Consider the following 25,855-nt stretch of genomic DNA (forward strand, 5'->3'; position numbering starts at 1 on the left):
TGAGAAACCTCTAAGGCCAGCTTGAAAGGCTCTACAGCAAGAAGATGGGAAAGGTGCTGTCAACCCTGGGGGCAGGGGTGCTGTGGAGGGCTCTGGGCTTGGACAGGGATAATGGGCACTATAGCCGCAGGGGTCAGAGATGGCAAGTGTCCCATGTGGAAGCCAGAGGACAACCCCCTGCCAACAGTCTGGCCTGCCCCTGTATCACTTGAATAATAAATGTCTCCTTTCACCCAGGTCCTGCAGGCAGTCATGACTTGGCAGATAGGGTTTCACATGGAGGAACCCCCTTTCCTAGTACCATTCACATTGAGAGCCAGTACTGAGGAACCCATGCTGTTTTGATTATAGAAAATCAAACTGAGCAGCAACCATTGTCTAACTGCGAGAGAGAGAGAGAGAGAGAGAGAGAGAGAGAGAGAGAGAGAGAGAGAGAGAGAGAGAGAGCAGGGAAAAACCTTGGGTGTCATCCCTCCAGAGGTACTGTGTAGGCTGGCTAGCTGGCCAGTGAACCTCAGGGATCCTCCTGTCTCTCTCTCTGCCTCCCCAGTGACAGGATTACAAACATGCGTCATCATGCCCGGTTTTTCTGTTTGTCTGTTGTTGTTTTAAGGCTAAGGTATTTTTCCTTTTACTTGGTGTTTTAATTAAACTCAGACCTCAAGCTTGCATGATAAACACTTTCCAGAATGCACCATCTCCCCAGGAAGCAAGAGCACTCCTTGAGTCTTCCTTGTGTCCCATGCTCCCCATGAGCTGCATCCTTAGGACACAACCAAGGCTGGTGACAAGAACCAACCCCAGCTCCTAAACTAAATGGTAGCTTAGCAGAGAAACGGGTCTTTAAGGTACAATTTCAGACCCTCAACTCAACACAACCTCCAACCTGCAGAGGCAAACCCTCCTGACCTTCTTCTCCCTGACAGTCACCTGTATTCAGTTCGCAGAAATCCCACTTCCTCCTTAGCTTAAGCAGAAGCCATGGTATATACACAGAGGGATGCCTATCACCTCAGTACCAAGGCAGTTTCCCTAGCACAGAGAAATGCCTATCACCTCAGTACCAAACAGGCTGCCTGGCACTGAGGGATGCCCATCACCTCAGTATGAAAGCAGGCTGCCTGACACAGAGGGATGCCTATCACCTCAGTACCAAACAGGCTGCCTGGCACAGAGGGATGCCTATCACCTCAGTATGAAAGCAGGCTGCCTGGCACAGAGGGATGCCTATCACCTCAGTACCAAGACAGGCTGCCTGGCACTGAGGGATGCCCATCACCTCAGTATGAAAGCAGGCTGCCTGGCACAGAGGGATGCCTATCACCTCAGTACCAAGACAGGCTGCCTGGCACAGAGGGATGCCTATCACCTCAGTACCAAATAGGCTGCCTGGCACAGAGGGATGCCTATCACCTCAGTACCAAGACAGGCTGTCTAGCACAGAGGGATGCCCATCACCTCAGTATGAAAGCAGGCTGCCTGGCACAGAGGGATACCCATCATCTCAGTACCCAGGTAGGCTGCCTGGCTTTTGACCTTGAGCCCTGAACTGCTCCCAACAGCTTCTGCTTTGGTCCTCAGCCTGAATCTCCATACTCCATGGGGACACAGGCAAAGGAGAGACTGCTCACAAGCAACGTGGGAAGGCCATGCCATCCTCTCTGTACACAGTGGCGGGTTTACTTTATTATGAACAATGGCAAGTTCTCATCGGTTGTTTTGTCATTCCGGCCTTTGCATTAGACGAGCTGTGACGCTACAGGACTGAAGCCAGGGCCGCACACACACTAGGAAAGTGTTCTACTTCCGAGCTGCACCCTGGCCCATGTTAACACAGCCGTAGCTGGCTGTGGTGGTGCACTCCTGTTATCCCAGCACCTGGGACGTGGAAGCAGAAGGATCAGGAGTTCAAGGCTAGCCTGGGTTATGCAGCAAATTGAGGAATGCCTGTGCTACATGAGACTCTATGTCAAAAACAGGACAATAAAATAAAATAAGTAATAAGCAATTTTAGCCACCTGATACTTCATTCTTAAATACTTAATTTAACCAACAATTCTAGAAAATTAGGACATGTTCCTATTTAACCAAACACCATGACTACCGTCAACAAAGAGGATAGCGCGTCTGCAGTGCTGAGGTCCGCATTTCAAGAGCATGCTGCTTCTGGAGCTTTCCTAGCTGTCTGACTTTGTCTTCACACAGGCTCACATTTGTATCCCAGGCTGGCCTTAAACTTGTGATCCTGCTGCCAGGGTTGCAGGTGTGCACCAGCATGCCTGGCTGCTCTTGCAATGTAAGATGCCAAGGCTAGATGTCAGCCAGAAGCTGAAGGGGGCAGTGTGGACAGTGGTGTCAGTCCCCACCATTCTTACCACAGGTACTGACAGGAGTCCATGGACAAGGCTGAACCCACAGGCATGTTTTACATGGACCAAGCAGTGTTTGAAAAGACTAAAGTGGGTGATTTCTTTAAACAAACAAAAGCAGATCCTTAACTTCCCTTTCAAGTCCGGCAGCCCTGTGTTCTTGTCTTATTCACTAGCCTGTCATCATTGGTGTGCATATTCACATAGGTCTAGTTCAGCCTTCATCACAAGATGCTCACACAATGTCCAAGGATAACATGAGCCTTGAAAGCATGCTGGTTGAAATAACAAATACATGTAGGAAGGGCAGACTGGTGGCCAGAGAGAGCTGCATGGAGGCCACAGTCCACAAGAGAATATACAGATCCCAAAAACGGTGGGTGGTGAAGGCCAGGCTGATCTAGAAACAAGCTCTTGGTTCTAAGGGTTTCTGGACAGGGGAGCGTAGGACAAAAGACCAGTATGTCAGTGAGCTGGTCCTTCAGAGCCTGTGTGTCATCCAGGGTATACCTGGGGTGGTATCACAGGTACACGTCAGTTCTTAAAGGCCCAAGAAACTGGGGAGCTCTGACTGGGCTCCGGGGGTGGCAGCCAGCTTGCAGATTAGAAGGGATGGGACTGGATGTGAGTCTGGCACATAACCTGCCAGGCACCTGTGGGGGCCGCTTGACGTCTTTGTCTGGACACCATTGTCAACTGTGGGCAGAGTAAGCAAGGGTGCACACCGCAGTTTTGATGGGAGCATCTATCCCTGCAGAAGAGATCCATTAGGCATAGCTCTTAATTAGGGTGGATGCTGTAAGGTGAAGCTTGAATACATGCTTGGGGTGCCCCCCCCATTTCAGGGTGGCTCTGACAGGGGTCTTTGCTACAGCGAAAGCTCCACCCTCCAGCAGTGCCTTCCCCAAGGACAGAAGTCGCTGCACTCCCTGGCTCCCTTATGCTCTTATCAAGCACAGCATGGCACCTTCTGAGAGCAGCAGACAGGCCAGTCCCTGCTGAGAGGCAGCAGCTTCACAAGTGGTAGATCCAAAACAGGCCACTGGCTAGAGAATGTCAGAGTCTTGAGAGAGCCTCCCTGAATGGTCTTCCTGTGCCCATTCCAGTCCCCACCGTGGCACTAGCTCACTTAGCCATCTCTGCCTCCTGGCCTCACATTAGACCAGCACCACAGGCAGGTTATGGCCAACACAAGGTGACAGGGCTGAGGCTTCATGAGAAGGGGGCTAGATCCTGGGGAGAAGGCCCATTCCTCCAGGTGGTGCCCCAAGGCTCCCATGCAATCACCACATCTATAGTTCACATCTAGAGAGCATGGTGCTAGCATTTGAGACCAGATATGGAAGGCTACAACATTCACTCCAAATCTCCTGAAATGTGTGCAAAGATATTTACTTAAAGGAGAATGAAAATCAACACTGCTAAAGACAGCAAGCTGAGCACAGGCCCAGCGGGGATTTGACAAAATTCTTTCCACAGCTGAGCACCCCCATCTTACAGGGAGGACACATGGGTGCCTGAAACACAACAACAAGGTCACACCGTCCATGGTCTTCATGGAGCTGGAATTTGAACCAGGTCCCCTGACACTCCTAAGGAGAGGTCAAGGGATGTACTGAAGACCTATAGCCAGCTGCCCCATATCCTGCAATATGGCTTCTCACATCACACACATGGAAACTGATGAATAGCCTGGGAGCATCCTGGTCGGGTTCTGACGGTCCCTGGGTAAATGCGGCCTGGGACAGCAAGAAAAAGGGCATGTTTGAGAGGACACCATAGTAGTCCCCAAAAGCTGAGCTTAATAGCAAACACCATCTGCCCGATTTCTACAGCCACCATGCTGCCTTGCCTTTGCACACACCAGAGTGGACCTGCGGCTCTGCCAAGAACAGAAATAAGAGACCATCTGGCCCTGTGGTTCATATAGGGTGAACCACATACCACAGTTCAAACGTTCTCCCGTTAGCTGGGCTGTGGTCGAGCAAGCGGATCACAGAGGTCCTGGAAATTTGCTCTGCTCAGGGCAAGTTGGATATGGTATGGTAGCCTGTCTGTCTGCAGGCCAGTGTGAAACATCTCTTCTACCCCCCCCCCTTCAGTAGTTGTCACAGGTTGGGTCCTTGGAGGGGTACAACAACTGACCCACAGGAAAACATGACTAAAGAGAAAAGAAAACCTTGGCTGCTGGGGACCAGAGCGAATAGCCTTAAGCCTGCTTTCTTTTCATCCCTGGAGATGCCCCTCTATTCCTGCTGAACCTAAGAGACCAGGAGATCTCTTCAAGACAGGAGGAGAGGTGATAAAAGCAAGCACAGTAGCTTTTTGGTCCCAAAGAGCTTTTGCATCACTGCAGATGTTCACTGGTGGTTGGAACAAGAATGTCCCCATAGGTTCATAGATTTGAATGCTTAGGGAATGGCACTATTGGAAAGGATTAGGAGGCGTGGCCTTGGAGGAAGTACATCACTGGGGTGGGCTTTGTGGTTTCAGAAGCTTAAGCTAGGCCCAGCGACTCTCTATTCCTGCTGCCTGTGGATCATGAGAGAACTCTCAGCTCCTTCTCCAGCACCATGTCTGCTTGCATGTAGCCATGCTTCCTGCCATTCTTTTCCTTCCCCACCATGACACTGCTGATGCGGCAATATAGTCCCGTAAACAGTTTTCACTTCCTGTGTACAGCCATGCTGTCAGAGGCAGGCACGCCACTCCTGGAATGGGGTGGGCACACGTCAGGCCCTGTTGCTGGAGCATCCGTAATCTTGTCCATGGTGATCACCCCAATTATAGGCCCCTGAACAAAGACAGCATGAGGCGCAAACTCTGAAACATTAGAAGAAATTCTAGCCCTCAATGAGTGGGGATCCTGTGTTTGTGGTGAGAAGACTTTTACCTTATTAAGTTGAAAATGACAATCGTATCTCACGTTCATTTGCAGATTCTGTATAATACCTATTCAAAATCCAGTTGCTTCCTCCATCCCAGAAGTGACCCTAAAACTCATACATATATATATACACACTTAAGGGACCCAGAGTGGCCAAACTAATCTTGAGAAATGATTGAGTGAGAGGACTCATATTTCCCAATTCCAGAACTTACTACACAGCCCCAGTGTTCAAGACAGCAGGGAAACAGCAGAGGGATAAATATTTAGATCCATAAAAAAGAAATCAAAGCCCAGAAATAGAGTCTCACATTTATGGTCAGCTGATTTTTCTTTCCATAAAGTTTCAAGAACTCAATGGGAGGAGAGTAGTCTTACAGCAAAGGTGCTCGCTCAGCCCTAACCACAAGTGACTCGCACATTTCTTTGCCATTCCATGGACAGAGGCTGCCTCAAATGAATAGCAAAACTGACTGACGGAGCTGAAACTTAGAAACTGTTTAAAAAAATAAAAATAAAAACTTCAGGAGTAGGTTTTTTTTAACCCTGTTTGGCAAAGCTTCCTCATACATGACATTAAAGAGGAATTCATCATTAGCACAACTGTCTTCTACAAAGGACATCATCAAGAGAGTGAAAGGTAACACAGGATGAGGAGGAGGGGATATCTGTAAATGACGCACACGCCAGCTTTGTGTCTGAGGTAAGCAAACCGCTACCACAGCCAAACACTGTAAAAGGGCAAATGAGTCAACAGACATTTCTTCAAAGACATGCAAACAGTCAAGAAGCACAAGAGATGATGCTGAGTGTCAGTGTCTATGGAGGCACAGATGACACAAAGAGGTAGGGCTCCAGGTTCTCCAGAATGTGAGCAATCAGCAATATTAGGTGCTGGCAAGAGTATGGAGAAATTATACATACACATGTCAACAAATACACTCGTATATTACAGGCTTAGAGAATGAAGCAGCCAGCTTGGAAAACAGACTGTTCTTCAAAATGCTAAACACTCTCCTAACACATGCAACAGCCCAAATGCTTGGGCTCCTTCCAAATTAGCATGTTAAAACCTCACCCCCAACAAGCACTGAGCTTGCATGCCTGTAATCCTAAAACATGGAGGCAGATGCACAGGAGATGGGAAGATCCTGAATTAAATGGAAACACAAAGGCCTGACCCAGGAGGCAGTGTTAGGTGAAGCACTTGGAAGATGACTCAATTGTACAGGTGGAGCCCTTCTGAATGGTTAATGGGATCAGTATTCCTGTCAAAAAAACGGGGAAGCTGGCTGGCCCACTGCTGCAGCTAGGAGAAGCCATTATGAACAAGAAATAGCCCCTTACCCGAGACTGACACTACTGCTGACCTGATCTTGAACTTCTCACCTCTGGAAGTGAGAGAAGGTAGTTTCTTTTGGCTATAAGTCATTGGTCTATGGTACTTTGATATAGTGGCCTGAATAGACCAAAACACCATGTGACCCAGCAATTCTACTCCTAGATGGAAAGGAATTAAGGGAATGAAATGGGAGAAGTAACTCGTGTATCCATCAACTGATGTATGGCCAGACAAAATGTGGTATATCCATACAATGGAATAGTACTTGACAATAAAAATAAAATGCTGCCTCCTATAACACAGATGAATCTTGAAAACAGTCCTGTGCATCACGAACGCCACAGCACATAACTTTACTTATAAGAAACTTTCAAAGTGGTATGCCGGTACTGGCAAGAAAGGGTGGCAGTGGTTTCTGGGGTGGGGGGAGATGAGGCATGACTCTAAAAGATGCATTTCTTTCTGGGATGATGAGAATTTTCTAAAGGGCCACAGTGATGACTGCATAGTGTAAACACACTGAGAACCCTGGTGTACGTATGAGCTATAACCATAACCATTTAACAGGTGGGCTGGGCGATGACTGTCAGTCAAGTGCTTGCTATGGGATTCCTGGGGCTCACTGGCCAAGTCAGCCAAGCCTACTTGGAGCATTCCAGATCAATGACAGATCCTATGTGGATGCTCCTGAGGAAGGTTGACCCCTAGCTCCCATGTGTGTGCACCCCTTCCACCCCCACACAACAACAACAAAAACCCACCAGGATATGGCACATGAGCATGGCAGATCATGGTAGAGTTTACTCCTTTTCCTTCTGGGAATGAGGCGAGCAGACAGAAAGGAGGAGAGATCAGAGGTGAGGGTTTGCGGGAGCTCTGGAGTCAGCCATGCCTACAGCCTGGTCTGCACCTGCTACACCACATTCTGAGCTTATGCTTCGCCAATCAGGGGGCTGTCTGCTCAGCTCCTCACCGCAGTTTGCATTCTCTGAGGTAGGTCACAGGACACCCCCTTACCTGCATTGCCTCCAAGGAACCTACCCCAGGCCCAGAAGTCTCCCAGTGTTCCACAATGAAGTCAAAGTCACTCTCCCACCTGGTGGTGCCTGGGCACTGTTCTGTAACTCAGTTTAAAAATAAACACAGTCAGGTTATTTCCTACCTGGCCCCTCCTACCCCACTATTTATCTAGCACCTGCTTCACAAAAAGGAATTCAGGAGGAAGAAAAGGGGGAAGACAAGCAGATAGAAGCAGCTCCACACCGCAGTTGTGGGTGGTGGTCCCCAGAGAGGCAAGAACAGTGACCATGAGGTCTGGAAAAGACTCTGGCAGGATGCTACATGGCCCTGGTTAAGTCTATCACCCCCCTTAAGATAAACACATTTCAAGCCATGGTACAGAGATACACGGGAGCAAAAGGAAACACTCTTGCTATTGTGCACACCCCCTGGAGTTAGAGTGAACACTCACAAGGGCCTCTGTGCTGACTCACCTGTCCTAGTGTCTACTGGCTACAGCAACCGCAAACGCATTGCAAACCTAAGGGCACTGACAAAATCCTGTGGCTTCCAGTGCTGACTGAGTCGCAGAAGCTGCTGTAGGGTTTCATGGTCCATCCAAGTTCTTGGGTGAAGGACTTTATGCAGAAAGTAACGACTTTGATTTGAATGGAGACGTCCCCACAGGCTCATGAATCTACACATTTGGCTACCAACTTGGGGTGCTGTTTGGGGAAACTGTAGAAATTTTAGGAGGTGGGATCCAGCTGGAGGAAGCAGATGACTGGGGTCAAGTCCTTACAGCTATGTTACCCCTACCTATTTCCTGTCGTGTCTTCCAGTTTGTGGTCTGCTCCAATGGTCAGCAGTCTCCTTTACATGCTCTTGCCATCACAAAGTTCTGCCCAAACACATGGGCCCACTAAACCCAGAGAAACTTTTCCCTTTTCAGTTATTGATTCCATCAGGTATTTGGTTATTGTCTTAGTTAAGGTTTCTGTTGCTGTGGAGAGACACCATGACCACAGCAACTCTTATAAAGGAAAACTTTTCATTGCTGTGGCTCACTTACAGTTCAGAGGTTTAGTCCATTATCACCATGGTGGGACATGGTGGTGTGCATGCAGACATGGTGCTGGAGAAGGAACTGACAGTCCTACAGGAAGTGGTCTGGAACACTGGGTGGTATCTTGAGAATATAAGAGACCTCAAAGCCCGCCTCCACAGTGACAGACTTCCTCCAACAAGACCACACCTCCTAATACTGCCACTCCCTTTGGGGGCCATTTTCTTTCAAACCACCACTTTCCATTGCCTGACCTCCAAAGGCTTGTAGCTATATCATAATGCAAAAATGCATTCAATCCAACTTCAAACATCCCCATAGTTTAAGACAGTCTCAATGTTTAAAAGTACAAAGTTAAAAACTCTCTTTTGAGATTCATGCAATCCCTTAACTGTAATCCCCTATAAAATCAAAATAAAGCAGATTATATACTTCCAACGTATAAGGACACAGGATATACATTACTATTCCAAAATGTAGGGAAGGGAGTATGGTGAGGAAACACTGAACCAAAGCAAGACCAAAAACATGCTGGGAAAACTCCAAACTCTGCATCTCCATGTCTGATGTCAAAGGGCTCCTCAGACCTCCAGCTCCTTTCAGCTGTGTTGACTGCAACACACTTCTCTCTCTTGGGCTGGTTCCACTCCCTGTTAGCAGCTATTCTTGGCAGGAATCCCATGGCTCAGGCATCTCCCAACATCTTGAGTTCTCCAAGGCAAGCCAGGCTTCAACTTCACAGCTCATGCAATGGCCTCTCAAGGCCTCCATTCAAGGACACCCCGGACACATGCCTGGCCTCAGCGGCTTTCCTCAGACATGGAGGCAAATTCCACAGCCCCTTTCTTCTATCCTTAACTACAGAACTAGATGGTTGAAGTTGTCAAGTTCTGCTGCTTTCTAGGGCTGAAATATGACTGCCTTCTTCAATCACATCTTCACTAGCTTTCTGGTTTTGATAATTTTCTTCATTGCTTAAGCTTGGTTGTCCTTGAACTCACTCTGTAGACCAGGCTGGCCTCAAACTCAGAGATCCTCCTGCCTCTCCCTCTGAATGCTGAGATTAAAGGCATGCACTATTACACCTGGTACTAAGTTTTTCTCTAATTCATTTTCACAAGTTGGAAACTTAGCTGGGTGGGATCTTATCCTGAGGTCACCACTCCCTTTATTCCATTTCTTAATCCATTTATCTCCTTGAACACGGGATTTAGCTGTAATTTGAAAGAATCACTTCCTGGTGCCTCTTTTCTCTTCAAAATTTACATTTTGTGAAAAAAGTATTTCATTCACTCAGCTTACTCCTTTTCATCATGTATCTTGATTAGAGTCAACACTAGTAATTACACAACAAAATCTATACTAGACTGTTTTGAGATTCCCTCTACCAGTGGAATTAGTCCAAACTCTTCACTTTAGCCTCAGACAGACACTTTGAACAAGGGCAAAAGGCAGCTAGCTACATTCCTAACCAAAATAACACAAGTACAATCTCTAGGTAACAAACTACAATTCTCCTCTGAAACCTCTTGAGCCAGTCCCCCAGTTCATCAAATCACCCTCAGCTTCACTGTCTTCCAGGCTCCTACTAGGATGGCCCATTAAGGAGTGCTTAAAGCATTCCACTGCCTTCCTAATCCCAAGGTCCAAAGTCCAAATTCCTCCAAACAGAAGCATGGTCAGGCCTATCACACCAACACCCCAGTCACGTACCAACTTCTATTGCTGTGAAGAGACACCATGACCACAGCAACTCTTATAATGAAAAACATTTAATTAGGGCTCATTTACAGTACAGAGGTTCAGCTCATTATTATCATGGTGGAACATGGCAATGTGCAGGCAGACATGGTGCTGGAGAAGGAGTTGAGAGTCCTGTATCTTGCAGGGAACAGGAAGTGGTCTGCAACATTGGGTGGTATCTTGAGCACATATGAGACCTCAAAGTCCACCTCCACAATGACACACTTCCTCCAACAAGGTCACACCTCCTAATAGTGCCACTCCCTTTGGGGACCATTTTATTTCAAACCATCACAGCTATAATGACAAAAATGACTAACAAACAAAAGTGTAGTTCTGTTTCAGATCCCATGACAAAAACTGGGCTAAATAACCAGGTTGAGCCTTGGGCTGGCCCCTCTGAGCATCAATTTCCCCATCTGTAAAATGGGGCCATGCACAGTCCACTAGGGAGAGCTAATGAGAGTAGTGGGCAGTGGGTGGCATTAACAGGCACTTAGACCAGGAGATGTAGAACATCTCATATTCTACCCTGACCTGGCAGACACCAGTGCCAAAGGTTTCTGAATACTTCCTGTGGGAGCAATATTTACAAGACCTCCAATGACCTCAAGAATGAGATGCCATTATCTTTCTGCTTGAAGACACTGAGGTACAGCAGGATGATTAATTTACATACTGGTGTCAAGATTTGAACTATACACCCTAACCCCAGAGTCCAACCCCTCACAGTCCCAAGGGAGAAGACACAATGTGCAGCCCAATCTGACCTTGTCCAGCTCTAGCCTTGGTGGAAAAGCTTGTACGTATGTGTTGGGCATCTGCCTACTTGGGTCACAGGTGTCCCGAGCTGGACACAGCATTCCGAGTCTCCACAGGGGACAGGCATCTTTCCAGCTCAGCGGCAGGAAAGGACTGGAAACTGAGTGTTTGGTGTGGAACAAGTGTGGCCAGCATAGGTCTTGTGCTGACGCATCCCATGCAATGACAACAGGCCAACTGCCCCTCAGTTTAGCAGTCTTCACCCTGACTCCTGACCAGTTCAGACCAGCTACAGTCCTACCTGGTCACTGCAGAGCATCAGGCACCATGGAGATGTACCTTTATTATAGGCTTGTTTACAGTCTCCTGTCTCCACACTCCACAGATCAGTGCTGTCTTCACCAATTTCAGGTCCCTCAACTGAATGACCACAGTGAACAGCACATGGAAAGTATGGCTGGAGTCCTTCCTGCCTCCGGAAAGCAGCCTGGTTCAGCCTGGGAGGGTAACACAGGACACAGCCCATCATGGTGCACAGACCTCAACAGGATTTTGAGGTGGTACAAGAGAGTGTGGGAGGGCTGGAGAGATGGCTCAGTGATTAAGAGCATTGCCTGCTCTTCCAAAGGTCCTGAGTTCAATTCCCAGCATAGTGGCTCACAACCATCTGTAATGATGTCTGGTGCCCTCTTCTGGCCTGCAGACATACACACAGACAGAATATTGTATAATAAATAAATAAATAAATAAATAAATAAATAAATAAATAAATAGAGTGTGGGAAGGCCATGGCCCCCTGCTACCCAGCTTGGGAACATCTACAGGGTCTTTCATCAACACCCACATCTAGAAGGTCTCTTACATCTGTAGAGTCTCTTATATCTATCTACAGGGTCTCTGGAGATCAGCACCATCCACTGGAAAGGGGCAGCTGTTGGGCTTGTCTCTGGAATCAAAGTGTCTGCGTTCATCAGTAGCCCAAAGCCAAGTTGATGGGGGTTGCTATTACACCAAAGAAAATGGCCTAGTGAGAAAGCCAAGAATCCCATTCCACGCTGCTCCCAGGGAAGCCTTCCATGAGAATCCCCAGCAAGTGCTCTAAGTTGGGCTCTCTTCCTCCACTGCAGGAGGCGGCAGAAGCAGGGAAGGGAAGGTGGGAATCAAACAGGAAGCTACCGAGCAGGTTTGTGGGTACAGCTTCCCAAAAGAATGACTTGCCCATCCCAAATGAGGTTTGGGTTTATTGTCCAGTGTACAGAGCCACTTGTGATGCCTGTGGCTTATGGTCAGGCCTAAGAGATACTTCACTGATGACATCAGATAGCCTTGCCACCTCCATGTCTACTCTTATCTTACCGAAAGCTCAGTAAGGCCACTCTGGTTAACAGCAGTGAGAAATGTGTGTGTGCATGGGTGTGTGTGGTGGTGTCTCAATAAGAATGGCCCCACAGGCTCATATACTGAGTGCTTAGTCATCAGGGCAGAGCACCACTTGGCCTTGTTGGGAAGTGTATGGCTCAGGGCAGACTCTTTGCCTGCTGCCTGTGGGTTAAGACGTAGAACTCTTAGCTCCTTCTACAGAATTACGTCTCCTGCATGCCACCATGCTCCCCATCATGATGAAAATTGACTAAACTTCTGAAACTATAAACCAGCCCCAATTAAATGCTTTCTTTTATAACAGTTGCCTTGGTTATGATGTCTCTTCACAGCAATAGATCACTGGCTAAGGGGGGTGTGTGTGTGTGTGTGTGTGTGTGTGTGTGTGTGTATGCATGTGTGTGTGCGCGCGCGCGCGTGTGTGTGTGTGTGTGTTTCTGGCAGTACTCACAGCCAGCTGGGTTACCCTTTCAACATAGCTCAGACACTGCTCTTAGCCACTTTACGTCATCCAGAAATAACTAAAGACCATCTATGTGAGCACCATGTGCAAATGTGCCTCCCCCGTCTTTGGAGGCATGGCACTTATGCAGTGAGTTTCCTGCTGTACACAGGCTGAGCTGACACAGTAGCTTCTCAAGGAAGAGGTGGCAGGCAACAGGGTAAAGGACCATGGTTTGGGCAGGATTTATTCATGAACATGACTTAGCTGATCCTCGTTACCATGGCTGGGTCTGGCATGGCACAGGATCCCATCATGAATCTACTATGCAACTGCCTTCTGCTTGAGATGTTTCATTGGTAGAAAGCAAGCCAGAAAGGAAGGCCATGTTTGCCCAAGAAGGATCATACTTGGCAAGAAAATCAGGCAGAGCAAGAAAACACAGTACAACAAGCAGGAGTCATGGAGTACCCAAGAAAGAGACTGCCCTGATCTCCTCAATCCAGTGGTTCCTGAAGTCAGACTTTTCCCCAAGCCAATACATTCTGGTTAAGTTGCCTCAGGCTGCACAGTGAGATTATGTTTCTAAATCACAAACAAACAAAACTTAGATGGAAAAAGAAATTGTTCCTTCCAAGAAGCCTGCCCTGAGCCTCCACGGTGACAAAAGTCAAAAGCTGTCACAACAGGGCACAGTCTGTGAAAGCAGCAGGCCAGACAGACTCACGACTGGAAAGACCCAGGGCAGAGGACGTCCTGCTTAGTCACTGAGGAGTCCTGTTCCCCCAGTGGCCACTATGAGTTTCCGTGACATTCTTGTCACTTCCCTCACTGTGAGACACAAAGCAGGTCTCAGAAGAATGTGGCCTTGGGGTCACCAGCTGACAACTTCTGTGCTGGGGTTCTGTCCACAGCACTGTTCTAGACCTCACATGGAGACCAACATCACCAATGTGGGCTTGACTTTCCCGAGGAACCCAACTTCAACAGGCTGTCCCTGCATCCTAAGTCCCTCTCAGCCTTCATGGACTCTTTCTAGCTATTCTGGCATGCCCTGCTAGGTCTTCTGCATGCCAACCCCATCTTTTACCTAGCAGGAACCTCATACTCCACCTGCAGTCACCCCATCCTCCGCCTGTGGTTACCCCGTCCTCCACCCGTGGTCACCCTGTCCTCCACCCGCGGTCACCCAGTCCTCCGCCTGCGGTCATCCCATCCTCTGCCTGTGGTCACCCCATCCCCGTCCTCCACCTGCAATCACCCCGTCCTCCACCCGTGGTCACCCAGTCCTCCGCCTGCGGTCATCCCATCCTCTGCCTGTGGTCACCCCATCCCCGTCCTCCGCCTGCAGTCACCCGGTCCTCCGCCCACGGTCACTCCATCCTCCACCTGCGATCACCATGTCCTCCACCTACGGTCATCCCGTCCTCCGTCTGCAGTGACCCCGTCCTCCGCCCATGGTCACCCCGTCCTCCGCCTGCGGTCACCCCGTCCTCCACCTATGGTTACCCGGTCTTCTGCCTGCTGAAATTCCTGTGTCTCTCCTGGGAGACAAGTACCCTCGTGTTCAGAAACAAACCACTAAATGTGAAAGCATACTAAAGCTACTAAGAGACAAAGAAGAAGTGAAAGAAGCTAAACTCAAGGGGGTGACTTCTCTAAGCAGGAAGGACTCAAGCTGAACCTTGACAGAGAAGTGGGGGGAGTGGAGCAAATGCCTGAGGCAAGATGGGCACCGAGGGCTCAAGTGTAAAGTGGGGACGGGTGTTATCCTGTGAGGGTGGCCACCAGGAGGCTGACGAGACTAAATGAGTGTGCATACGGACACAGCCTATGCTTTGTGAGGAATGCCTGTGCACAGTTCGCGACCGGGACAGCCCTGCTGATGTGAACAGGGTTCTGCTCATCTCCTGCTCTGGGAAGAAGGCTGCCTGGCTCACGGGGAGAGCACTAGAGAGATCAAAGGCTCCTTTGTGACTCAAAAGAGTTCCATTTTCAGGAGCTTATGAGGATCAGGTACTTGGCTCAAAAAAGCTTCAAAACTCATTATAAAAAAAGAAGTGCACCTTCTCTCAGAAGGCAGAAGCCCCAGGAAACTAAATGACGAGAATGTTCTGAGGGCTGAATTAATGCTTCTGTGACCCAGTCGAGAGAAACAGCTCTCCAGAAAAAGCCCTGGCTACTCAAGATGCAGAGTGTCTACAGCCATCCCAGGAGAGGACTGGAAGGTGGTGTGCAGTTATTATTGTTGGTTGCAAAACTTGACGACAGCCAGAATTAACAAAAACTCAAATGGTTGGGGCACACCTGTGAGTGACTTTTTTTCCTTAATTAAATCATTTGAAGTGGGAAGACCCAATTCTAATCTGGATCTGGAGGTAGAAAGACACACAGGCAGCAGTCTATACGACAGCAGTACTTAACCTGTGGGCCAGGACCTTCAGAAAACACCTATTTCCGATGGTCTTAGGAACCCCCAACCATAAATCTATTTTCACTGCTACTTAATAACTATAGTTTAGCTACTGAGTAGTGTCTCAGTTCCTAAGAGTTTCGGAAACATGTGTTTTCCAATGGTTACAACCCACAGACAGAGAACCACTGCTATGTGGAAGAAGGAAGGTTTTGCTCTCTGTCTTCTTGCCCTCACTCTTGCTAGCCACGTCCACTCCTTCACTGGCATGAGAACCAACTTCCTCAGGATCCTGGCATGTACTAAAGCCCAGCTCAGATTTAGCTTCGTGAACTGAACACTGGTAGGCAGTCATTATTCATTTGATACATTCTGCTCCTCTCGAGAGATCTGACTAATGCAGTAGGTGGTATTTCCTTAAATAATGTTCACTGAAGACCATGGTTTTGGATTTGTGGACAGCAATGCCTCACGCGTACAAGGACCTGAGTCAACCCCAGGACAGGGCAGCACGTATGCATGACCCTAGGGGTGCAAACAAGCAGATCCTTGTGGCCCTCACTGGCCAGTTAGTCCACCTGATTGATGAGAACCAGTCAGTGAGGGACCCTTCCCAAAAGACCAAGGTGGGCAATACCCGAGCAGTGATGCCCAAGTTGACCTCGTGTCCACGGGCTTGCACACATACACGCATACACAAAGAACACAAATATAGCTTCTACTTGTATGAGACATACGCAAGCCTCCGGGGGTGCATGGGCTCCTGAGGAGTCACTGCTCCCTCCAAGAGGTGGGGCTCCTCAAGTAGGCTGACTGATTGGCAGGCAGAGAAGCAGGCATGACAACATTAAGGGGCATACAGGACGTAGGGGTGAACACAGAGAGTCTAGGCTGCCACCTGCACGAGGAGACACGACAGAGCTCACTAAAGCACCGTGGAGACAAAGGGTGTCACCTGCAAGACACAAGTCCCAGCTCCAGGAGAAAAGCCTTGTCAGCAGAAAAATGATCATGGGCTAACAGGTTTACAAAGAAAAGGACGTTTGAACAGCTAATGTCACCCAATCATCGGGTATTTGGGGAGGATGGATTCAAAACTGGACTAAGATACCATCCTAGACCCAGTGTTGGCAAAAGAAATGAAACAGGCGCTGTTGAGAGGGCAGGATCCACATCTACCCACTGGAGGTGAACAAGTGAAGCTACCGTGGGGATCAGCTTGGCAAGAGTCCAATAAGGGAATGAAGACATGAATGTCTCATTAGCCAGCAGCCTCATGCCTTGGCCTACCTAGGGAAACTGAGTCTCAAGTAGATATGAGGTGGTGGGCAGTACAGAAGGCCCCTGCTGCAGTAATCAAGCAGGCACGGTGATGCATACCTATAATCCCAGAAATCAGGAGGCCGAGGCAGGGAAGAGGGTTCAAGGGCAGCGTGGACTGTAACACTGTGAGGCACATCTCAAAAGGAGGGCACTGTTTAAATGACTAAATCGAAATCCTGTAATATTTCTTTAGAAATGACATCAGTTATGCAGAGTCATAAAAGAAGACACTTTTATAGTGTTTATGACATAAAAGAGTCATAAAAGAAGACACTTTTATAGTCCCACCACAAAAGCACAAGGGCGTGGACCAGTGCTGCTCCCCTCTGGGATGGAGGCTGCAGTGAGAACTCAGCTGCATTTATGATGTTTAATTTCTAAACATTAGCATTCATTCCATCTGGATGGTGATATGTGCTTATCCTGTGTACTCTGGGGACTCTCAGAAAATTTTGCAGTATTTCTTTTAGGAGCATAGAAGGCGATAGAACAAATGTGCATGGCTGTTGATTTAGGTGGTGGGACGATGGGCAGATTTCTTACCCTATGAGTTCCTTTCTTTTCTCTTCTTCCAAGAACCTGCACTAACTGGTGTGGTAGCTCCTGCCTGCGATCCCAGTGCTGAGCAGCATGGGCCAGAAGAACCACAAGTCTCAGGCCAGCCAGGGCTACAGAGGGGATCCTCTTTTAAAAAGTAAAAATAAAAAAGGGAGATCTACACACTATTTGACTAGCAATTCCATCTCCAAGTTCAGATCCCAGAAAGCAGAAAAGACGGGTAGAAGATTAAACACAACATGATTTATAATTAGCCAATGTCATCAGAGCTTCTAGAGACAGAAGAGATAGTTAAACTGTGGTGTCTTCACTGCGTGGAGTACTATACACAGTGAAGTGGGACCAGTAGGTACCCCATGCAGCAGCACAGAGGAGCCTGAGGGCTGTGGTATGGAGAAAAAAGTCAAGAGAGTTTCAAGTTTAGAATTCCTTCATGTGAGGGTCTCAGGCCTCAGATAACTTCTATGTCATTAGAAATCAGGACCAGGACTGTGCCTTGTGGAGAGAGTGTCAGCAAGATGTTCCTGGTGCTGGGGCCTGTCTTGGCCTAGTGCTGCTTGCAGGGGTGTAGTACCTTCACATTGGAAGCTGCACCCCAATTTAAAACAGAGCAAGAGAGCTTGGAGTGGCCTCACACTCAGGACCTGGGAGCTCAATGGTCATTTCAGGCCAGCCTAGGCTGCAGACTAAGCTCCAGGTCAGCCTAGGCTGCAGAGTGAGCTCCAGCCCAGACTATACTACATAGGAACAGAGCAGCCATTCCTCAGCAGGGTGACTTTCCTCTTCCTGGGGTAGATCACCTATAGCAGCAACACTGGCGCCCCAAAGGAAAGAGTGGGGAAGGCATGGCAGCAGGAGCTGGACTGTCACACCACAAGCAGGGCCAGACTCTCAAGTATCAAGTTCACCCCCAGGTGAACATCTCTTCCTAAAGGTTCTACAACCTTCCAAAATGGCAGCACCAACTGGGGGACCAAGTGCTCAAACACATGAGCCCTGGCTATTGGGGGGGGGGGTGGCATGTCATAGTCAAACCACGACAGAAGCCAAATTAGTGTGGCTTCCCTTTGGATCAGTTTGAAAACTAGCATCAGGGATTTGCGCTATGCCAGTGTGGTATGTGAAGCCTGCACTGACTGTCCCCAAGAACCTGAGCTGTCAGATGCTACCATGTGCTGCTTGACACAGAAGTTGTGTGACTTGACCAAGGCTACACAGTTAGTGTTCCCCAGTGGGAAGGACCTGAACGAGGCCCACACTCTGCCCCTACATCTCATGGTTTCTGAAGAAGTCCTTGGCTACAGAGAAAAATAGCTAGTGAGCAGCCCAGGAAACTGGGGCCAGTGAAAATAACTAGAACGCCAGGGATCAGAGACACTGGAAATGCACATACTTCTTTCCCAGCATGCGAAAGACTGTGATACCCAGCCCTCCATATGAGTGGGAACACTGGAGGGGAAGGTGGCAATTATTCTCAATTACTCAAGAAGAGAATAAGAGCCGAGAAGGACTCTCCTCTGGTGCCATTTTAATCAGCTGTCCAAACACACACACACACAACCAGCGGATGGAACACAGGTTAAGCATATTCTGAAGGCCTTTCGAGCTGGAGGGGAGATAAATAATGATATACAAGCAATCTAACAGCCCCAGAAACTTTGTGGACAAGATCAGATGCTAGGCAGAGTCAAGTGGCTTGTAATTCACGTCGATTAGAGAAGCAGTGGGCTTGGCATAAAAACAAGGCTCTCCAGCTCAGCCGGGAGTGGGGAGACAGCCAGTTGCAGCTGACTACTTGGGAAGGCTGTCCCCAAGTATCGCATAGCTCCTTCTTGTCATCAGACATAACTGGTTTGGTTATATAACCCAGGCTGGCCTGGAGCTTGCTATGTAGCTAAGACTGACTTCCAGTCAGGCTCCTCCAGACTCAGCCCCCAGACTGCTGGGACTACATGTGTGAGCATCATACCTGCTGAAGATGCTGAACATCTACTAACATTAGCTTCCCAGTGTCCAGAAGAGAGTGGGCAGGTCAGATGGTACACATGGGAATCAACCACCTCTTTCAATAAATACAATCTGTGCATCTATACCTGCGCCTGTCAATCAAATGAAAGGAAACTGGAGAAAGGAAATTAATGAACAAAATGGCTGCCAAAAATGGGATTTGTCACAGGTTCGCGCTCTGTGCTCTCTTTCCCTACCAAAGCCAGCTTCTGCTGTCCATGGTATCACCGGACAGAGAGAACATCAGGTAGCTGGTATCCAGATCGTGAAAAAAAACCATAAGATCAGAGAAGGTGTCACAGGCCAGAATATGAGACAGACATATTTGACCCTGAGTTCAACCTCTCCCCGTGACACAGGCGGCAGACATGGGATGCAGTGGCACCCACACCTCCAGTTCTTTCTAAACGATAGCAAAGACATTAGTGGATTTGATACTGAAGTCTCCCTGAGGCTGAGCTCATGACAGTGTATCAGCTGTCCTGAGACGTATCTCTGGGCAAAATGACTCTGTACTGGAAAGTCCTTTCCGTGCCACTTACTGACTCGAGAGAACCCGGTGCTCCTCTCTACTCCTGCTCAGTACATGAAGCACCAGGCCTGTCTGCAGGGCACGGGGCAAAAGAGCAGAGGTTCTGTCTCAGGCTTTGTATGGGCACAGCTCCTTTTACCCCCCAATTTCTCTTTGGAAAACTAGCCATCTTAGAAGTTGGGGGGTCACCACCACATCTCTCAACAAAGCAGGGGCTTTGTCCATCACCTTTGAGACTGTATGACAAGGGGGAATCCCTGGGTACTGCAGGTCCACACAGATACCTGAGGGTCACAGCTCCAGAGACCAGTATAGGGCGAAGACAGGGTTGGTGTAGAGATTTGGGAACAGAATCACCCCATTCCTGCTTCTGTCACTTATGTGCTGCTGGGCCTTAGGATGCTCACTGCCCCTGAGCTCCAGTTTCCAGGCCTATATGCATTTCACATAGGGCTTCACAGGATGTACACAATGAGAAAAGTAATAGAAAGCCATAGTTGTGTGTGGCAAGCTTGGCATGAAATACCAGGGCTTGGGGTGCTGAGGCACTCTTTAGTTTTTAAGAGCTGGAACCGGACACAGTGCTACCAAATGTTCATAAATGTCACCACCATTGAGCATCACAAAAAGCAACACTAGAGTGTTATGACTGTTTCTGGTATTGGAGGGGACAGGCACAGAGAGGTCAAGTAACTTGCCCAAGGCTGCACATCTAGGAGAGCAAAGGACACATCCCCTGACTTCCTTCCCTTTTCTCCTCTCCCCTCACCCCACCGTCTCCATTCCCATTTCTCTCTTCCACTCCCTTCCTTAACTCTTGGGCTCTCTAGCATGGTACATGCATAAAGGGATGAATGAACAGTGTTTGTCTCTCACGTGCTTCTGATCTCCAGGAGGTTTGCACAGGCCCAAGGATGGGCTGTGAGGAAGGTACATCAGCTCCACAGATGGCCCCCGTGTGGGAATGAGGTACCAGGAGCATGGGAAAGGCTGCCTGATTTCACACAGAGCCAACACATAAGTCACCAGCTGGGCGGGACCCACTCACCCCACTCACCCACCCCCCAGGCTTAAGTGACATGCTGTGCCTTTGCACACAGACACTGAAGACTAGGACGCCACAGACTGTCTTCGGGGCCAGACGTCAGCCTTGACACTGGGAAGCCAGATGACCTCGGTCAGATCACTTCACCTCCCTGTGCCTCTGCTTCCCCATCTGTAAAGAGAGATACCAGTAACACCTCTACCACAGGCCAGGTATGGAGCAGGCAGGAGGACCCCTCATGTAAAACTTAACCGTGGCCAATGCCCACGACCTGTGAGTAGGTGACATGACATGAAGGGCCCTGCTGACAGGGGAATACCACACTTCCTCAGGCAAAGTGGAAACTGTCTCCTTGTTTTGCTTGAAAGGTGTGGCCACATAAGAATGGGCAGAGAAGAGACTCTAAATATGGGGTGGGAACACATGTCAAGGGGTACAGATACCTCCAGAAGCCTGTATGGGCAGGGTGAGGGAGTCTGGTCTGAAGCCCACAGCAGAAAAACTACTGCACTGATATTATGGCTATTTCTTAAAGATTCTTCACTACTTTGGAAGATTATGAAGCTTTCTCTTTTGCTGTACTCTGTTTCCCAGAGACAAGATTGCACTGCGTAGTCTCAGCTGGCCTCTCACTCTTAGTCCTCCCATGGTCCTTTGCTGTGTAGGCTACAGCAGTCTGATGCAGGGTGGATGAGTCCCCCAATGGCTTCCACTGGTTCCTTAACAAAGCTGTCACCAGAAGGTTCTGTTGGCTCCTCCAGCACTGGCCTCCTGCAGCCAACTCCTCTCCCTTACTCACTGCCCCAAACACAGTGCCCTGGTGTGAAGGGACGAGTGACATTCTTCCTGGAAGTCTGCCAACACCTAGATGACAGAGCCCACTAGGTCACTTAGTTTCCCTGTACCGAACACAACATCCCAGAATCTGGGACATAAGCTACAATAGCCTCACGTTTTCACATGTTTTCACACGTCCCTCTTGGGAGGGACCAGGAACTGCATGGGGCGAGCAGCAGAAGAGCATATCCGGTGCAGCGCCACTGTCTTCCCATGTGTCTTTAAGGAGCATCTGACGGAAAGTTGAAAGGAATGTACTTTGCCTCAGAGCCAAGTGAGCACTCAGAAGGGCCTGTGGTTCTTGGTTCCCATCTGCTCACTGAACTGGAACAGACAGAATCAGCACTGAGTCTCTGTCCAAGCCGAGACTCTGCAGAGGCATCCTGTAGTTGGTAGCCACACACATGGCCTAGTTTGCCTGGCCTCTTGCACATCCTGAAAAACCCACCCAGCAGGAGGGGGAAGAAGAGCTGCCTCAAGCTGACCAGCAAGTTTTCTGCTGCTAGAATTCAGTTTGAGAAGTTCCTGTGACGGCACCGCATGGGAAGGTACACAGACGTTCATGTGGCACATAAAAGAGACTGTGTGGCCTAGTCCCTGAAGGCTGCTCACACCAGGCAACTTGGGAGTGAGTCAGTTAACAGCCAAGGCTCACAGTGATTGTGTGTCCATGACTCAGTCACCCCAAAGATGTCATGTATGGATTTTTCTTCATGGTCCAAACTCATGAGTGAGCTACCTTTGAAATACACCCATCAAAGAAAAGATCCCAACATGGTGACTTTTCTGGACAATTTATATTCATGCTATCTAGAAATCTTGCAATCAGGACACCAAAGCATATTCTAAGGTACTGGGTCCACAGGAGTCTGCATAAGTTTGGCCTCTAACTGGGTTCAGTGAAGGCCCTGGCAGTCTACAACCTGATCCAGTCCCTCTCTTGGAAATTGAAGGAATTGCCCAAATAGTCCAAGTTCTCCAGTCAAAGTGGACTAAAGGGAAAGTGTGTAAGCCTCAACCTCATGTGAGGTCAAGATCACCGTCCAACCAGTCATCAAGAATGACACGGAGGATGTCGGGGATGAGCTGTGGCTGGTGGCAGTCAGGTCCTTGTGTATTGACATCTATCTGGTCACCACCTAGCTGGTCACTGGGTCATGTTCACTTATGTACAAATAAGAAAGAGAAAGTCTGCTCTATAGACATGGGTGTGAGAGGGAAAGGCCCACTATACTGGAAGGCGTGGGGCTTCTCCTGCATACAGAGATCATGGGTGACCCGCTACAGATGGGGGCTTCTCCTGTATGAAGGTGACCGCAAAGACGAAACCTACTCCCAGTCTCTGTTGTACACAGGACAGACCCAGGATTGCCAGTAAGCTTTCTAAACGATTGTGGTGGTGTGAATAGGAACGGCTCCCATAGACTCATGTGTTTGAATGCATGGCCCATAGAGAGTGGTACGACTAGGAGGTGTGGCCTTGTTACAGGAAGCGTGTCACTGTGGAGGTGGGCTTTGAGGTCTCACATGCTCAAGCTATACTCAGTGTGGCTCACAGTCTCCTTCTGCTGCCTGCGAATCAAGATGTAGAACTCTCAGCTCCTTCTTCAGCACCACGGCTGCCTGCACACCGCCATGCTTCCCACCATATCAATAATTGACTAAATCTCTGAACTGTGAGTCAGTCTCAATTAAATGTTTTCCTTTATAGGAATTGCCATGGTCATGGTGTCTCTTCACAGTGATAGAAACCCTAACTAACACAACTACTCAATTCCAGAAGCCCTAGTCCTCAGTCCTGAGCCTCAGTTGGTGAGCTTGTTTCACGGGATTGGTGCTCTTGGTGGACATTCCTCATGGAGGCTTCTGAAATAGGGAAGGGAGAAGCAGGAGGTGGAGAAGGGGTGGATTCAGCTTCAGAGAACGCTCTTAGTGATATAAGAGTGTGGTGGGTTGAGCTAGTTCCTAGAACTTTACACGCAAATGGCCTTGGCAGATGTAATCAAATTAGGGACCTTGAGTTGGGAGACGACTGCGGGTCTGGATGGTCCACTGGCATCACAAGAGGAGGAGGGGTCTAAATTAGAGAAGATGTACGAGATGAAGGGCCAGAGTAGCAAGGCTCCTGTCTCTAATGGGAACCACGAGCTGAGAATACAGGGTCCTGCTTGGCCACCCATGCTGAGAACCAGCCTTACAGAGGGTCCTTGTCAATGCCATCCCTTCAGGTGCTCGAGGGTCCTGCACTGCCCACATCTACCTAGATGTTTAGTATTCTGTAGCTGTGCAAGTGCCTCCTTCCCACTTGATTCTGAATGGGTCCAGATGGCTATGCCCTGGAATCGTCCATGGAGTTAGTGATGTCACTACAGGTGAGTGACACCAGGTCAAGATAAGAGACCTGGTGATGCGCTGGGAGCACAGTGTTTTTCAGGCTCCCTCAGCAGCCTGAGGCACAGACAAGATAGTAGAAATGTCTCCACTCACTAACAGGAGGCTATGGATGAGGTCAACTGCTGGGACAGTTGACTGAGCACACTGAGTCTGCCTTCTTCAGTCTCACCCAGTTCTTTGCATGGTGATTAATGACATGTTTCCAATAGAGGCCATCCTGCCTTCATAACAGAAGTAGACATAACACAAGAGACCTCGCTAAGAAAGTCTAGTCCACCATCACACACATAAATGAGTATCATGACAGCAGTGACTGCAACCAGGGAAAATATTGGATCAGAACAGCAGTCAGCAAGTATAACCAACTCAGATGCCAAATTAATCTCTGTGTGTGCATGTCTGAACATCTGTGTGTAGTTGTGTGCACGCCTGTGCATGTGTATGTAGAGTCTACCTTGATTTTTGAGACAGGGTCTGTCACTGAGCAGGAGCTAGCCAATGAGCTAGGCTGGGTGGTCAGTGAGCTATCTCTATAGCATGGGATTACAAGTATGTGTGACATTACAGGCATGTGTCACATTTCTAAGTAGGTGCTTGCTGGGCAGTTGAACTTGGGTCCTCAGGCTTGTATGGCAAGCACTGTTGTGACTGAGCCAGCTCTCCAGATACCCCAAAACTGTTTTAGTTTTGTAAATTCTCTCTCTCTCTCTCTCTCTCTCTCTCTCTCTCTCTCTCTCTCTCTCTGTGTGTGTATGTGTGTGTGTGTGTACATATGCACATGTGCTCACGTGTGAACACACATTATGGAAGCCAGGCGACCTCCTTGTCCCTTAACATGGGTTCCAGGAACTAAACTCAGCATCACAGGATTGTTCATTTACCCCTAGGCCCTCTTACTGGTCTGTTTTTAAGAACAGCATTTAAAGGCCACAGGTGCACCTGCCTGTGTTTGCATTGTCTCTGATGCATTCATACAGCACAGGCGATGCTGAGTGTTCCTACTGGAAGGGCACAGCCCACTGTGCCCAGCACACTGGCTCTCTGGCGCTGCACAGTTAGGTATCATGATGAAATAAAGGAGACCCGCCCACAGGAAGACTGCCCTTCCCTTAGGTGGCTACTTTCTCCAGTTTTGTCTAACATTGCAGGTTTTATGTGGTGGGTGCAGTCTTTGAGGACAGACCAAAGTGCAGCAGTGACGTGGCCCCTGGATGCATACCTTGTTTCCGATGGCCTTTTTGGGCGGGAAGCTGTAGGCCCTCACTTGCGGGAACATGCTCTGCAGCTGGTGATGCAATGCCCGGAACTCGGTGTACCGCCGGTACACGTTCCACTCATCGTCCTTTATCCGGATGTAGATCTGCCAGTGAGGGAGAAGGGAGACAGGCTGAGTCCGAGCTCCTAAGGTCGTCCTCACAAAGGTGGGTGCTGCATCACTCTGTCCACACAGGAGCCACATTTGCCTCATACCACTGGACACCAAGTACCTGGCACAAAATGGTGGTACTGACGGCACCAGTGGACACCAGAACAAGGCAGTGCGGCATGTGGCAGGAGATCCCAAATGCACAGCATGTCCCCACCAGGCTGAGGGACGGCAGGGATACAGCTCCCTGTTCACACGTGAGCTGCCCTTGAGTGACAGCATGGATACATCTCCCTGGTCACATATGTGGCTTACAAGCTGCCCCATGGACACAAATTCTGCATGCTGGGGTCATGCTGACCACCACATAGTAGGTCAGCACATAGTAGG

At 48.9% G+C, this 25,855-nt stretch overlaps 1 protein-coding gene across 4 annotated transcripts in view; it reads right to left on the reverse strand.

Annotated features, from left to right (window-relative positions):
* Snx29 (sorting nexin 29) overlaps positions 1–25,855 on the reverse strand; it is a 401,413-nt gene that overhangs the window by 23,026 nt on the left and 352,532 nt on the right. For all 4 annotated transcript variants that reach the window (XM_057775566.1, XM_057775567.1, XM_057775568.1 and 1 more), the window contains one exon: positions 25,319–25,459. In XM_057775566.1, the coding sequence (XP_057631549.1) occupies positions 25,319–25,459 (141 nt within the window). The remainder of the gene's footprint in view (positions 1–25,318; positions 25,460–25,855) is intronic.

Source organism: Chionomys nivalis, chromosome 7 (genome assembly GCF_950005125.1).
Source record: "Chionomys nivalis chromosome 7, mChiNiv1.1, whole genome shotgun sequence".
Classification (NCBI taxonomy): domain Eukaryota; kingdom Metazoa; phylum Chordata; class Mammalia; order Rodentia; family Cricetidae; genus Chionomys; species Chionomys nivalis.